The sequence below is a fragment of the Eucalyptus grandis genome, chromosome 7 (assembly GCF_016545825.1).
Source record: "Eucalyptus grandis isolate ANBG69807.140 chromosome 7, ASM1654582v1, whole genome shotgun sequence".
Classification (NCBI taxonomy): domain Eukaryota; kingdom Viridiplantae; phylum Streptophyta; class Magnoliopsida; order Myrtales; family Myrtaceae; genus Eucalyptus; species Eucalyptus grandis.
In genome coordinates, this window is record NC_052618.1 from 18,726,087 (window position 1) to 18,742,679 (window position 16,593).

Genomic DNA, 16,593 nt, shown 5'->3' on the forward strand with positions numbered 1-16,593 from the left:
AACTTATATGCAGTAGAATCGTACTTGTATCCAGTCATTGTGCGCTGAGAAGATTTTGTCGTATATGTGCTAGAGGATGTCATACAGTATAATTCATTGTAAAATAAAATGTAGAGGATCCATTTGATGCATTTAAGCTCACGACTGGCAATTGCTAGCAATTGATGTTGTTGTCGTTTAGTTGCTTCAAGGTATGTTCATTTGTAGTTGCCAATGCACGCTACAGTGAATCAAAGTACAATGCACTTCGATTTGTGCCTTCTCTTGTTGCCTGCTTGTAGTATCAAATTTCCTAGCAATTCGAATCCTTGTTCAGGATGCAGAGTAAATCTGCAATGCAAGTCGGGGAGATGATTATGTTTCTTTGTCCAGGATATCCATTATTTTGTAAGTTGTCTGAAAAAGAACCATAGACACGTTCATTTAGGGACTGATAGCATATCCACACTGTTTGCATTCCTAGATTGTGATTCCTTTGCCTGCTTGCAGTATTAAATCTGGCAACAAATAAAATTCTCTTTAAGGATACAGTCCAATATAAGTCTGGGAATTAATTCTGTTTCCTTGTCCAAGACATTGCTAACTTGTATGTTGCGTCAGAAGAAGATCCACAGAAAATTGATGTAGGGACTATAGATTAACTTAGCATGTCCACATTGTTTGTGCTTCCTACATTGTAAATCCTTTGGCAAGTAACTTATCATTGTACTACTTTCGTCAAATAATCACAAACATAAATGTCAAGGTCTGTTTGGGTTGGCTGTGAGTTTCAGCTTGCCTTTCTGGTTTTAGCTGTGGGTTTGAGTTTTTGGCTTTACAAAAATGAAGTTGGCGGAAGACATAACTTCTAACTTGAAAATGACTATGGCTCATTTTGAGAATTTAATAATACTCAATGCTGAACCTTAAACAATGATGTTTGGATTCCTGGATAATTTTACTTCTAAAATGAAGCATGTGATGACTTTTAGTGACCAAAAGCCATATACCTGATGCGCAGTCCCTATCATCCCTCCCCCCCATCCCTGGTGGGTGCAAAAAAAGAAAAAGAAAGTAACAACACACACACACACAAACAAAAGAAGAAGTTACAACATAAGCAGTATCAGTAGTTTTCCGTGGCTGTCTGAGTGGCTTCTCTACTGATACTGATGAAAGGATGGTTCTTGCCTTTTGTAGTCCTGTGCAGCGAAAATAACTCGTTTCTTTTCCAGGTGAAGAACAACCCTGCTGCATTTCCAGATTCTTTCTCCTTTTCTTTGGTAGGAGTAAATCATTTATCAGAATGACTGTTCTGTAACTATAAGTAAGGAGAAAATATGGGCCTCCATCTTTCAAGATTCTTGCTCTTAATGCTTTTTATGATCACTTGTGTTTTGTAGATGGGAGAAATATCAAAGTGAGGAGGAAGCGGCTCTTGGTTGGGGAAAGCGTGTTAGAAAAGTTGTTTCTTACAAAGAAGCATAGGCAGCACATCCAAGTGAAATGGCCAACGAGGTATTTTATCTAAATTGCCTTCTCTTATGCTGTTAGGGCTCGAAACTTTAGAATAAGAGTGCACCTGATGGTGTTAAATATTGACCAAGGGATTATGATGGTGATGTAATGGTTATTTCTTTGATATGTTGAAGAAACTCTCTGTTGTGCTGAAGAGCAACTTCATGGATCCACTTTTAACCATGCTCCTTTTATGGAAAGGGCAACTAAATAAATCCCTTTGTCATTGTTCTTTATTTATTCTGGGTCCTGGCAGTTGAAATTTGGATTATGAAGTTGCAAATGTCTTTCCTTTTTTAATTGGTTATTATTCCACTAATAAAGGAAAGTTCAGTCGCAAACACTTGTAAGGAGGACTCATTCATTGAACATACGGCTTATTTTCCTCCTTAACGTTTGTGCATGCATGAGTTTGCTTTCAAATTCCTGTTGAAAGATATATTTTTTCTCTTCATCTTGTCCTAATGTCGCTTTTAGCTTGAATTGCTGACATCCTTGAAGGTAGGATGCTGGTCTGTATTTTGAGTTTTTCACTGAGTATAATAAGCTATTTGCTCCATTAGAAAATTTATGGGCTATAAAATCAAATTTGTTCCTGATCTCAATGGTGCTGAGGTTTTCATGCATTGACTTGCACTTATATAGCATCATAATTTCATTATTTTTTGGTTTACCTTTGAAACATAAAGCAGAGTGGTGACGAAGAGGAACGGGTGCCAGAGCAAGAGCTAGAACGGGAGTATACACCTGCTGGACGCGCTCTAAAGGAAAAATAGTAAGTGCCACAATTCTTTATGTTTTTCTTCTTAGTGTAAGTTTTTTGCTGCTAATTCAATTGATGAAAGGGATGCCAATGCTTATTCAGTTGATGAAAGAGAAGTTGTGACTGCTCCTCCGCCCCTACCAGATCCTGAGCTGCCACCCATTGTATCTGCAATAGCTTAATCGGTGAGACTGTTAAATGGGGAAGATAAGCCTACCATTCCACCTTTTGTGATACCAGGCCCTCCTTCTCGACCTAAGGATGCGAGACTCATTCTTAAAAAGAGAAAGAAGTCAGAGCAAATGCGGCCCATCCAGGCAGAAGTCCAGGAGAGCAGGCAACTCCCTCCGCGGAATTTCTTAGGTGATGATGCTGCTTCAAGTTCTATCCCTCTGGTCCCTAAGCTTAATGCATTTCCACCATCGGTGGTCACAATGACAGGTCCTGCTCAGAAGGAGGCTCCACTTAACACATCAACTTCAGCGATGTGTCAACCTTCTTGGGAGAAAATGAATGCAGAACTGTCCTAACCATCTGAAGTACTTCAGTTGGTTGCGTCGAGCATTGGTCTAGGTCAGCAGCTTGCCCTTTTTCTGCCCGCGAAAAGCTTAGATCTCCCTGGAAGTGATGTATCCTTAATGAAACAGTCTTGACCCTACAGGCAATTCTGAACCAAATCATGCTGGAGGCAAGGAGCAATCACATCCCGTCGATGGGCTTGCAGATCCCCAGAAGTTAGACCAGCCTGAAAGTGGGAATTCTTCCAGTAAGACTTGGTCGGTTCTTTCTTGGACTGATCATCTTGATGCAGAGGAGTCTCATATGAGGAGATTGTTTCAGGTCATCCCAAGAGTGACACTGATCCGTAAATTCAAGGCAAGGGAGTGACAATATATGGAAATCACAATTCTTTCATGGGACTAGAAGCATTAGGGTGCTTTGCAGATGGTGGCATAAATTCTTTTCTTGTAGACTTTGAGCAGTGACGGTGAGCAATGAAACCGCAAAGACAGGGACGATTAGCTAAATTAGGACACCTCTGTGTAAAGCTTTTGTTATAGAAAATGAGATTAGTGTTAGTCGATGTACATTCATCTTACTCAAATGTTGCAGGTGCTAGATTAGCATAAAGATGAGTTAGTGCAGGCGTTTAACCAGAGTAAGGTTGCTGAGTGGCTCTGTCCAATACATCACCCTTAGATCAAGTCTAACTAGTGCATTTACCTTTCTTTTCTTCACTTGCCTTGTTTTATCTCCCCAAGCTTTTAGAAGGTTCTTTTGTATGAGACTAAAAGCTTGTATCATATTATTGTATCATCAAAATATCACAAATTTTCTATGTTAATAAGGGTTCATTTTCAAGTTGTAGTGAAATGAATTTTTTGCATAATGAGCAGTATTAGCAACCATGAAAAGCCATTGTTAAAACTCTGCCAAGCTTTCAGGAGGACAAAGGGGAAACGTGCATATAGTTTACCTGATTTGTGAATCATTTCTTATAGATTCATATTAATCAAAATCGGGACTATGAGACTGCAGAGTGTAGAGTTATATCTCTTCAGGCACAAAAACATACTTAGTGAAATTGAGTTTTACTATGATGACCAATCAAAGGAAGGAACGGGTATGGAGACTACTAATGAGATTTAACTAGCTAAATTGAGAGCTTAAAGGACCAAAGTGAACGGACTTATAACTTATTAAACCAACATCTCGTCAGAATTGAACAATGCTGCGTCTTCTCACCCACATTATCATGCGAAATCGAAAGTGTATTTTGTATGACACTGGTATTATGTGGTCAAGGGCCAAAAAGGACTCAAACATAGCATTTCGATGTTTGAATAACAAAGTTTTCAAGATATCTTCCAACAATACAAAGAGTGAGAATTAAGAACCACTATATTCTTTATAACAAGAATTAAAAATTCAAGATTGCTCTGATTTCCAAAAGTAACTGAAAATTAACTAATATCAATTTTGTTTGTATATCTACACACACTCAAAAGCTGCAGAAATTCTTTAGATCCTCTTCCTTGGCATACTGGCTTGGTATTTATCTTCGAAATGTGAGGATATAGATTCTTGGAATTCCTAATCATCCCCTCGGTGACTTCAGTAACAAGTGATATATTTGCACAAACATTCGGTTATTTATATGCACGCGTTGTTTCAAATGCCATTTACATATGCATCAATATGTCTTTAGTTGTTTAAATTGAATAGGATTGGAGAAACTAAAACCTTGGGGAGACTTCTTCTCATCTGAGAGCTGAGTGGTAATGTAAATAATAGCTGCTGCAATGGATATGGGGCTCCTCCTGCAAAATTAGAGGATAAAAACAGAGGAGAATACGTTCAGCACTAAAGGAACAACAGTAAAGCATTTGAACTAAACCCGGTAAGTAATCTTTATACACAGCAGGTCTACATTGACAAACCTGCTCAAATCACGTCTTTCAACCTCAATAGAAGAAAGATGAAATGTTGTCAACCAAGTTTTACAGTTTTTGACTCTTCCTCCAACTTTACCATTAAAATTCCAGCTGATGTGAGAATTAACCACTGAAAAACATTCAGATTGTGCAGTTTGATATCACTGTCAATGCTTATATCAGCTTGTCTGTCATCAGCAAGTCCACCCGTCTCCTGCATCTAAGTTGATTTCGCCATGAAGTACTATGTCAATGTCTGTCCTGCTTCTCTAGAACAAGTAAACTAATAGAATTAAGGATGTCTACAATACATACAGAAACATAAAACAATGAACTTGCATCATTACCTCTAACATGACAGCCCAAAACCCGATCAACCTGAAAAATAGAAAAGTATCAAATGAATTAAAGATGGATTCTAAGATCGATCACCAGAATCAAACAACAAAGTTGGTCGTAGGTAGATTTACCCGGTGAAATTCTCTGGCAGCGTAAATGGTGCGACGAGCACCAGCATATTAGGCATGAGAAAAATAAGGACTAGGGGAGAGAGAGGGAGTAGTATTTATACCAGGTACTATTAACTGTCTCATATTCATGTGGTCCAATTCTCTCTACACTTAATATGTACAACTCAGTACATCCTCCCACATGATGGCACACCCCTCAAGTGTATAGTATCTTCTCTTATACATAATATGCATCCCACTAGCTAATTCAGGTTATATGCCTCTCACTAACTTAGTCACATAACTGAGACCTACTTCACAACTGAGCAGCACAGCATCTAGTTTCTCTGGACACAGAAAAGCCATGAAAACATCAAGGTTGTGTATGGATTTAGCCAGCTTTCTTCTGAATCACACGTTCCATCTTTGATTGTCGTGTTTTTCAGTATGACTGTTATCCCTGACCTGATGTAGAATCCTTCTTCTGGTCCATCTGCTTCTTGAACACCCTGTAAATGGAAGGATCACATCTAGTCATAAATCCGGATGGAATTGAAGTATCAAGATTGCAAAAGGCAATACTTACATCGGTGTTGTGAATAACCACATTTTTCCCTATCTGGGCATTCTTGTCAATTATGCAGTTCCTTGAGAAAGGAAAAGCAAGGGAATTTGTCAGTGGAAAGATTGTGAACTATTCTATTAACAAGTTGTCGATTCAGAATTTCCTATAGACATGCCTATTCAAAAAATGAATAATTACCTGATTTTAGTATTTTGTCCGACCCCAATAGGAACCTTCCGTTGTGCCAGAAGAGATGTGATTTCAGCTTCAGTCTGATAGTAATCTGCACCCATCATCATGGTATCCTGCAAATTCAAACGTGTCCCAAAAACCAGCACCCATTAAAGTATGTTACCATTGCTACAGAAATTGGCACACGAACTAACCCCAGTATTGTGAACTTTTAGGAAATTTGGAATGTCTATACTGATGACTTGCTTAGTACATTAGCTTAACAAAGGAAATTAGTGTCTATAAAAAACGACACGTAAAGCGACCATCAAGTAATCTAAATACTTGTATTAGAAGCATCCTGACTTGTTCTAAGTCCACTATACCTTCAACTTGAGGAAATACAACCAATAGATGAAGATACAGCAATTCAAAAAGATCACTGTACACCAGAGTTATATGAACAAATTGAATGGCATCATTTGCCCCTGTTAAATCTGGTCCACCACCTCAAAATGTTCTAATGGGATCTATCAACCCAAATTTTTTTTTTTTTTTGGTAAAGTTATTAACCCAAAAAGTTGAAAGCTGAAAATGTCAACATTCCAACCAAATCATCCGAGAATCTGAAAATTAATTTTCTCAAGCAATCACCATTATGATCTTCAAAAGGTCAAAGAATGTATACAAAAGCAGCACACCTTAAACTCAACACCATAGTCTAGACGCAAGCGCACACCAACAATGGAGTGTTCAATGCTACATTCTTGCAAGAAGCAACCGTGAGAGATTATTGCATCTACAATCTGCAGAAATAGTTCAAACAAGAGACAGTTTAGACCATAACAAAAACAGAGACTTATCGTGTTGACAAGCTTACCCTGCATTTATCAACTTTACTGGGGGGTAAGAATCTTGGAGACGTGTAGAAAGGTGTTTGCGGATCATAAAATTCGAACTTTGGAGGCTGCATTACAGGAAATTAACCCACATTTAGAAAAGCCACTATCTCCTCAAAGGACAAATAGTATCGCTTTATGACAGCCAAAGTTTGAACTCAAAGCTTCTATGATTTTTCTGAGAACGTGATTGAGATCAGGCCCCAGATTGACATAGAAATTGTAGCCAAAAAGATCTAAAGAGTAAGTATTTTTCCAGCCCTAACGTTAAGCCAGCATATCAAGTGATTAACGACTATAGAAGGTGATGACTGAATTAGCAGATGACATTAACAACTCCAATTTTGAGTTATCGAGCAGAAGATGCAATACCACACACACACCTGCTCTGTTAGGGCCAAATTAGTGTCAAAGAATGACTTGATTGTTCCAATGTCCTCCCAGTAGTCATTAAACATATATGCTTGACAAATCAATGCATCCAGATAAGTCAGCATTTCTGTTAAGGTAGCTTGCAAGTACAAGTTACATATAAACACACATCTCTAATGAAGGGGATAGAGACAGAGAGAGACAGAGAGAAAGCCCGCAGCTTAGTCTATGTTAAAGAAAAGGTCCTGACCTGGACATTATGCTCTGCAACAGCTGACGGAATTATTTCAGAGCCAAAATCATTGCATGAGGGGTAGCTCCATCTCAGAAGCTTTAGTAACACGTCGGTTTTAAATACATAGATGCCCATTGAGGCAATGTATGGCAAGTTCACTGCATCTTGCTTTGATAGCCCAAGAAGAGTACTGTCAACTTGCTATGGGCAGAGGTTTGTGCAGGAGACAAGAATCCAAATAAGATTAGTAACTAGTTAATGCATTACATGATGTGCAGAGATGTTGTCTGCTAAGGAAACAACCAAAGCAGTCATGTCAAATGATAGGAAGTGTTTATTGCATTAATGATACCATTGATTTTAGCTCATTGCCCTTCGGTTTTCCAGCAAATTGGATAATCCGTCCAGTTCTGTCAATCTTCATCAGTCCATAACCCAAAGCACGACTGCAGCAACAAAAACCAGAAAGGGTTAGTTGCTTTCTGGTTTTTGTTGCAAAACTCATCAGTAGCTCTAAATTTAGTGCAACTGAAAACAGACGTAAGAAACAATATAATCACAAAATTTTGGTTCTTCCCAACCATAAGTGGAATGTCAAGGAGAACTGAGCTTTATATGCTCTTAAATCTTTTAAGGCAATATATTTAACCACAATAAGAATCTGTCATCCATTGGGACACATGAAACTGTGATATCGGCATTTGTATCAATATGCTTCTGCAATCAAGCCACAACTGGTCAGTTTAAACTCACAAACATATTAGATGGAGTTTACCATGAAATCTTCAAAGTACCTGTACAAAATTCATGTAATTCATCCAGTACAGGTGGTCACCAGACAAAATCAAGATATTCTCCACATTCTTGTTCTTGGCATCCTACGGAAATAATTTGAAACCAACATTCAACTTCAAGAGAAACTCCAAAAAACTTTGCACAAGTAATTGTCAAAACCCTAAGCACTCGCCTCAAAGACCCATATGAATTGCCTAACAGCATCAGCAGTCCCCTAGAACCACCTCTTTCCAGCTTCACCCGGAGTTTGAGTTGCCGCAAGGACCTATATGTGTTACCAAATTTTTTTCATATTAACTTCAGTCGTTTCTTTAGTTAAGTCATCAGGAATCCAAAATAATAAATCAGGAAAAAATTATACCTCCACAAATCCATCACCAAAACTAACACCACTATCAAAGTTGTATGTCCAGGAAAGGCAGTGATTGAGGGAAAAGGAATTAAACTCCGTTAAGATGAATATTTTTCTGATACCACTGTTAATGCAATTGCTCATTGGGATATCAATCAACCGGTAGCATCCTCTTATAGGAACCTACAGATTTAAAAAACCACATAATTGATTATATAGTTGAGAGAGTGCTATGTGGGTAAACAATGGGCACATACAAATAATCACTGCCTGCTCACTTGACCCTTCTGCTAGTAAGTGGAAACAGTCATGTTCCAGCACCTCCTCCTAGTATAATTGAAGCAACACTCTTCGGGTCTGCTCTTGGAGTTTCCAACATTGGAGCTTGAAGAGTCTGAAATCACAGTTCAAGGAAAGTAACAAGTAACCCACATTAGGGAACAACATACTGGGATCCAAAGTAAATCTCAGATAAGAGGAAAGAGAGGAGAGCTTCTTCAACTGAGAACTTCCCCATTTTTAGACAACTAAATTATCTCAATCAAGTACGATAAGACAAATGACAGCAATTAACACATCGAACTCAAGGCAAAGACCCCTCAAATAGCTATGAACTACCTTGAGAGGAGGATCAATGCACTCAATATGAAAGGTCTGGGGAGCTATCACAACATAACAAGTTGCCTCCAAGATCACTAATAACGCCTTCATAGTAATACTGCAAGACAAAATGTTACAAAAACCACTAGTTAGAGAACAATAGATGGTCCTCAAAAAGTCATCAACATCGAAATGATACGAATTCTCAAGACATCTAATTGACACAAAAGAGGATAAAATTTTATCCTGTAGACAAAATTTTGCCTATGGTCACTGTTATGATTCAACAAGGGTTTAGTGTAAATATAAAGGAAAACTACAAGGTGCCTCACGACTTAAGAAACGGCATAGTTACAAATAAACAGAAGTGGCATGTGATGCCAAAGCAATTAACAATATATTACCCCCATCAATTCCTTTCTTCTTCGATGAATACCAATCTAGAGAAATTTCAGATTTTAGCTTGTTCCTGGCAGAAGTCGTAGTCTTTGGGACCTCCAAGGCTACTGAATTCTGTTCTTTATAATATTTCTGAGTGTCAGGACTGTTCTTAAGTACTCGGGGCAAAAGCCTCGAGCTACAGCTTGCCATGTAAGCTCGAGACCGAAAAACTTCTACGAACTCCAGAATTTAATAGCCGATTCATCTCGATCCAAGAGCAAATAATACATTCCTCAGGGATATCTATGAGCTCAAGACAAGGGATGAGCGAGAGAAGATGACGGCGAGAGAGAAAGCGATCCACGGGAGAAGTAGGAGGGAGCTTAATCTGCAAATTAAGCGTCAAACATTATCAAGTCAATCAATCTGTCCATGTCCGATGCAATCAGCTAAGCATACTAAAAGAAAACCAACGATCAAAAACCGAATTTCATGCTGACATTAATTGGAAAACCTGAAGAAAATTTTGAAATTACTGAGTCTAAGAGTTAGAAATCTCTGGTCATTTCAAGTGAATAATACGTAAACGAGCTCTCCATATCTTTGACCAGAAACCAATTCAATTTATCACTGGCTCGCACTTCCTCGAGATACTAAGACAATGCTGGCATTTACCATAAAACTGACACAGGCATCTACGACAGCAAACCAATTCCTAGGAAGAAAAAAAAAAGAACGCAGGGACCTACACTCTCTTACCACACGGAGAGCAACAACGATCGGAATTCCAGAACTGACCTCACCGCTGACCACGTCGGCAGCAAAATTGCAGACGGCGTCGAGCGTGCTCTCAATCTGTGCCTTCAGGAATCGGGCCGACACGAGTTCCGACTTCCTCAACTAGTAGTGCCCGACCATGCGGCCCTCGTCCAGGCCGGGTTCGCGATCGCGCCCTTATCCAGCTCCTCCATCGCCTTGAATGCGGCCTAGAACCGAGGCTCCATCTTCTCCACGAACTTGTCCGTGAACCCGATTCGGCTCACGTCCAAGGAAAAGCCCTAGCTCCGGTGCTGGTGCAGCCAGTCCACGTACCTCCTCCACAGCGCGGGAATGCTTCTCCAGCCCTCTACTCACACCTCTCCTTCTTCGCAGCGCCGTCGGCCCTGCCCAAGTCCACCGAGATCTCCCTCGTGACCGATCGAGCAAGCGACAGGGACAACACCTGGTTGACGGCGAGGAGCCTGGCGCTGCTCGGGAACGAGACCGAGGCCGCCTCCCTCCTGCCGGAGGTCGACGGCTTCGCGGCGGAGGCCGGCGGCATCTTCGGCCCGAGGGAGGGGGAGGACGAGCAGATGCCAGAGACGGAGGACGCCATCGGACTCGGAGTTGGAGTTGATGATGAGTTCGTCGGAGGGAGGCAATCGGATGGAGGCAACCGGCGAGGCTTTTTGGGAGGCGGAGGCGGTGGGATGCGCTGAGAAGGAAGTGCAGCTCGTTCTCTCTCTGCTCTTCCACGACGAGAGAACCCAAAAAATATTCGAGTGAGGAGAGAGAAATTTTAAGCGCGCATTTATCATCCCTTCGCCCGTCCTTTCTTCTGCCAGCCGAGCCAAGCCGAGCCACCAGCCGAGAGTCATTTAAGAGAGAGTGAGAAGAGAGAGGAGAGAGAGAGAACTGTTGGGTTGTTGAGAGGACAGAGAGCGTTAGAGTGGTGGGCCCCAGGAGCGCGCAACGCAAATTTTAAACCTCTGATCCATCGCCTACGTGTTTTACAAAATTTTACATTATATTAGAATAGGTTAACAGTGGCTTCATCGAATTTTACAACAACCAGGCCAATTCTAGTATTATATATTTCTATTTCAGCTTTCATTTGTGGAAGATACTGTGTCGGGCGTATATCTTTAAAGCGTCCCAACAGTGACCTTCCGTATCTTGCTTGTTCTTTTTCAGTTTTTCAAGTCAGCGTGTTCTTTGGAGTGCAAGAAATTCGAAGTCGATAAGACATTTCTGTCCATGCCTTCTTCTTTTTTTTTTGGTCGAAAGTGCGTTTGATTTCATTTACTTAGGAAAGTTCGGACTAATTACATCAAGAATGTTAGCAAATAATAAATCAAATAAGGCTGTCAGAGGATAAATTACCCAATTACTCGGAAGAATATTCTCACGTTGGGCTTTTGCAATCCAATCCGCGGGCTTGTTGGCCTCTCTACTGCAGTGGGCCAAGGAAAGGCCCTGAAATTCTTTTAATTTTTCCTTGATTCGATCCAAGGTCGGCAGCAGCTTCAAACTGAAGACTTCTTCGAACAATACCCCTGCACGAGCTACAAGCAATCTGAGTGGACTTCAAGACTTTCATTCGTGCATTCAAATGGAAAAGCTAGGGTTTCCAGCAGAGAGATGGCTTCTACTTGTTCCGCCGAATCGGCCTCCACCTGCTTCGAGAATCCGTCAATTAGGCGTCCCCGCGAGTCTCTGCAAATACACGCGATGGCTGCTCTGTTTTCTGTCTGTCCTCTGGTTTCTTCCCGACTCGCCGCTTCTTCCGCACCCGATGTCTCGGCTTCCCCGTCGGATAAAAGAGGCGTCGATATTACTGGGAGTGAGCCGACAGGCGGGGTTGCCATTGAATCGTGTAAGTTTCTCGCTATTTCTCCTTTTCTGCCCTTGTGTTCCAGGTTTCGAAATTGGCTTGCAATGCAGCTGCTCTGAGTAGGGTCTGTTTCGGATGGAGGGGTTTGTTCTGGAAGATGTACTGATTTCGATCTTGCTAGATGCACCACAAGGTAGTAGCAATCTTGTTAAACTTTGTTGCTCTTTGAGGGTCTTCTTTCTGGGTATACAGCCAATCATCAAACCTGGTTAACCCAATCCTATTTATCTTTGTTTGTAGCGAGTTGTCTTTCCATATTTGAGCTATCCAGGGGCATCACAGCAAGGTGTGTTCTATTGTCTCAGCTTCATGATGACACACGGGGCAAAGTGGATCAGGTACTATTTTTCTTCGGTATAAATTGTCCACTGTAGGTAGTGCGTTATGGCATGTGTTCCATAGAAATTGCCTGACTTTAGGTAGAATTCCAGAATGCCAGATGTGTTTCCATAGATCTGGCTTTGTTTGGTGGGAGGAAGTTGCTGTTCTTTGGTGTGATTTGCTGCTTGATCCCTTGTAGTGAAATAACCGCTCTTTACTGAGTACAACCCTGTTTTATCTTGCATCCATACAATTTTATCTTCTATTGTGGGTAGTCCAATAGGAATAGCAAGGATTTCCTTCGCCCTTTGTTCATCAAACAGCATTCGAATCATTGTTTCATTCCATGCACCTTTCCCCTGCTCCATCAGTCCATCCACTTTCTCGGGTTCATCTCTCGTAGCCGAGCCTCCAATTGATCCACTGCTCAGTCATCTATCTTCTCGTACCAAGATTTTCTGACCATTCCCAACGGACCACATGACATTTGGACATATAGAATCCCTTCCCACTATAATGCTTCGCCATCCCCATGAGGGTCTTGAGCCATATCCAACTTTCCAGAATTCGCAATTTGGGTAATATAAACCCTTCATGAGTCTGCTTAAAAGGGAATTAGGTTGCTGTGCAATACACTATGCTTGCTTTCCTAGCATAGCCTCATTGAAAGCTAGTAAATCTTTAAAGCCAAGGCCTCGTTCATCTTTTCTGAGTTTCAAAGTCTCCCATTTCGTCCAATGAATCCTAGCAGATTTCTTCCCATTCTTCCACCAAATATTTGCAATCTTCTTCTCAATTGCTTTGCATATAGACACCGGGATCTTGAAAATAGACATGGCGTATTGTGGGATAGCCTGCACCACAGATTTAATTAATATCTCTTTCCCTGCTTTGGACAGTAAATTTTCCTTCCAACTTTCTAACTTCTTGTTCACTCGAGCCAAAATCCAGGCAAAAATATCTTTCTTAGAGCCTCCCCAATCCGAAGGAATACCTACGTACTTCCCTGTTTTGTCTATTTCGAGGACCCTCAACACTGCTGCCATATTATTTCTTAGACTCATCGGGCAACACTTGCTGAAGTATATGCCTGATTTGTTTAGATTAACGGCCTGTCCTGATGCAAAGCAGTATTGGTGTAGTATTTCCGCCAAATTCTGACATTCCAACATAGTACCGTGAAGGAAGAAAATGGAGTCGTTCGCAAATAGCAAATGTGATAGGATAGGGCAGCCACTATTAAGTTTAATTCCCCGAATTGTACCATCCTCTACTACTTTTTTCATCAAATGTGAGAGGACATTAGCTGCTAGGATAAATAGGTAGGGGGATAAAGGATCACCTTGGCGAATCCCTCGTGTAGGCTTGAAGAAAGGCTGAGGCTCGCCATTAAAATTAATGCTGAATGAGACCGTTGACACGCATTGCATCACCCATTGCACCCACTTCTCACATAAACCCGTCTTAAGCAAACATTCTCGAAGGAAATCACATTCAATTCAGTCATAGGCCTTTTGCATATCTAACTTTAGCATCGCTTGGAATTTACATTTTCTCTCCCGAGTTCGCAACTTATGGAGTACTTCTTGCACAATAAGAATATTGTCTTGAATTTGTCTTCCCCCCACAAAAGCACTTTGTTCTTCTGCAATGATACTTGGTAGTATGGGTTTCAGTCTATTTGTCATCACCTTAGAGATTATTTTATAAACGAAGTTGCAAAGGCTAATTGGCCGGAATTGTTAAAGCTTTTCGGGATTGGGGATTTTGGGGATAAGGGTGATTTGGGTTCTGTTTATATCAGGGTTTAGGTAACCTGTCTCAAAAAAGTTCTGCACTTTGCTAAATATATCTTTTCTTATATATGTCCAATGACTACGGTAGAATAATCCATTCAGCCCATCTGGTCCAGGAGCCTTAGATGCCCCTAGCTGTTGCATTGCTGCTATGATTTCCTCCATTGTGACTGGTTCTACTAACCTTTGATTCATGTTCTCGTCAACTGAAGTTGGAATTTGTTGTATGACAGGTTGTAGGTTGCGCCGCCCCACCGATTTATACAAGTTACTGAAGTATGATGCTATTATTTCCTTCAAGGGATGATCCTCCTTCACCCATTCCTCGTCAGCATTTTTTAGCAAGGTAATTCTGTTTCTAGATCTCCTCTGAATCGTGGTCGCATGAAAAAATTTTGTGCTTCTATCTCTCCATTTTAGCCATGTAATTCTAGAGTGCATACCCCAATACATCTCCTCTTGTTGCCATAGTTTTTCAATTTCCTGAGTTATCCTTTTCGCTGTCTCGCTTTCTTTATCCGTATGAGGATCATTCGTCAACCTTTGTAAAGCATTCTCAGCTCATTAATTCTGATTTTTGCATTACAGAGGCTTTTCTTACTCCAACTATCTAGTTTTTGTGCCACTTTCTGCAGCTTCTCCACCATATTCAAATTTTGGGATTCCAATTCAGCCCATGTATCTTTAACAAGTTGCCCACACTTCTCATTGTCTGACCAGAATGCCTCATATTTGAAAGCCCTCTTTTTCCTCTTCATTCTCCAGTTAAATGAGAGTAGGAGCGGACTATGGTCCGACCCAATGGCTAGTAGTGTTGTACAATCAGCATTAGGATGTGCGATCCTCCATTCTATATCACAAAGCGCTCTATCTAGTCGTTTCTTGACTAATTGCTCCCCTATTCTGTTATTTTTCCAAGTGAAGGCACAGCCCTTGCTCTCCAAGTCCATTAAAGAGCATCGGAGAAGAAAGTCCCTAAATGTAGTAAGCCTGTAAGTTTCAGCCCTCTTTTTGCCCACTTTCTCCCAATGGTACAGTATTTCGTTAAAATCCCCCAAACAAAGCCAAGGTAGATGGTGTCTAATACTAGTTCTGTATAGAGCCTCCCATAACAACACTCTTTCTTGAAATTCATTAGAAGCATGTACAAAAGTGATATGCATCCGCTGCTATGTTTCCTTAAGTAAGCACTGGACATTAATATGGTTTTTTGACTAAGAGTCTAAATGTAACTCTACCTGATCATCCCAGAAAAGAGCTAAACCCTCTGCACTTCCTTCCGGATTTACCACGAAACTGTTTTGGTATCTCAGCCTTCTCCATATGCGTTGCACTTTTTGTTCTTGATTCTTCGTCTCCATTAAAAAGATAACACTGGGCCTTTCCTGGGTCACTAGGACCCTCAAAGCTTGAATTGTCAAGGGTGTACCTAACCCCTGACAATTCCAGCTTAATAGTTTCATGGATAAGCCGGTGGCTTATTAGAGCTAGCCACCAAAGCCCACTGGTTTGACTCCTCCGCCATGTGAATGTGAGTTTCCACCAACTGTGTATTGTCAAAATTTTGAGTTTTTGAAGATTGAGCACCATACAGGCAAAAACACTTACCTTTTTTACCATTTGTTGACTTGGAGCTCTTGGATTTGGATTTGACCAGCCCCTTTTCCCCTGGTAGCGTCTCTTCCATATCCATCGCCGCCTCCTTAAGTTGCTCCTCATATAAGACCATAGCAGACTCAGCATCAATACAACTACTTCCTCTCTTCTGTGGTCCTCTTTCCTCCTTGAGTAATAATTCTATATGCTAATGTGGTTGTCTGTTCTCTTGTTCTACAACTTGATCTGAATTCTAATCTTGCTGGTGCTGCTATGATTCAAGAGCTGCATGGATGGGTGTCTCGGGCACATTCTCTACTTCATCCGTTATTATCTCTTGTTTGCCATAGAATATCTTCCCAAACGGACTGAGTTCGCGAGCTTCCACTCTTAGCCAATGTCCAAACCTTCCCGGTAAGTTCTCTGCCAGCCCCGATTTCTCATAGGGTATTTCACTGCAAAAGGTGGCATAATGCCTAATCTTTCCACAAGAATAGCAGTAGTGCGGAAGTCGTTCGTATTTAAATTCTATCCACAGTCTCTTTCTTTCCAGATTAAGTAGAACTCCTGTCTTCAAAGGCATTGCCAGGTTCAATTTGACTCTTTCCTTACTGAACTTGTAGTTGCTGTTGCCTTTTGTTTCTAGTTTTACCTCAATCACTTCTCCCAGTTTTACTGCGATACTTCTAATGACATCATGAGTCACTCTTCCA

At 40.9% G+C, this 16,593-nt stretch overlaps 1 protein-coding gene, 1 long non-coding RNA gene and 1 pseudogene across 3 annotated transcripts; 1 reads left to right on the top strand and 2 right to left on the bottom strand.

Moving 5' to 3' along the window:
- The first annotated feature begins 1,085 nt into the window (after positions 1-1,085).
- On the top strand, positions 1,086-2,422 carry LOC120295623. Of its 2 annotated transcripts, XR_005552987.1 has the most exons (4): positions 1,086-1,262; positions 1,383-1,497; positions 2,190-2,272; positions 2,363-2,422. It is a non-coding gene; the product is annotated as an uncharacterized LOC120295623 (long non-coding RNA). The 2 variants fall into 2 exon arrangements; XR_005552986.1 differs by lacking the exon at positions 2,190-2,272 and having other exon boundaries at positions 2,308-2,416.
- Positions 2,423-5,282: 2,860 nt separating this feature from the next.
- Positions 5,283-10,889, bottom strand: LOC104440004 (annotated as a pseudogene).
- Positions 10,890-13,123: 2,234 nt separating this feature from the next.
- LOC120295938 lies at positions 13,124-16,013 on the bottom strand. Its single transcript, XM_039317559.1, has 2 exons — positions 15,893-16,013; positions 13,124-13,605 (listed from the first exon to the last, which is right to left on the bottom strand). The coding sequence occupies exons 1-2, from the start codon at positions 16,011-16,013 to the stop codon at positions 13,124-13,126; spliced, it is 603 nt and encodes a 200-aa protein (XP_039173493.1).
- Between the last annotated feature and the right edge of the window lie 580 nt (positions 16,014-16,593).

What these genes read in the sequence shown, in the direction of transcription:
- LOC120295938 (XM_039317559.1), bottom strand. Translation starts at nt 16,013, where the DNA reads ATGGTCTTATATGAGGAGCAACTTAAGGAGGCGGCGATGGATATGGAA. An exon ending in GTCAACAAATGGTAAAAAAG is followed by an intron (nt 13,606 to 15,892) that starts GTAAGTGTTTTT and finishes GCTTTGCATCAG; the next exon opens with GACAGGCCGTTAATCTAAAC.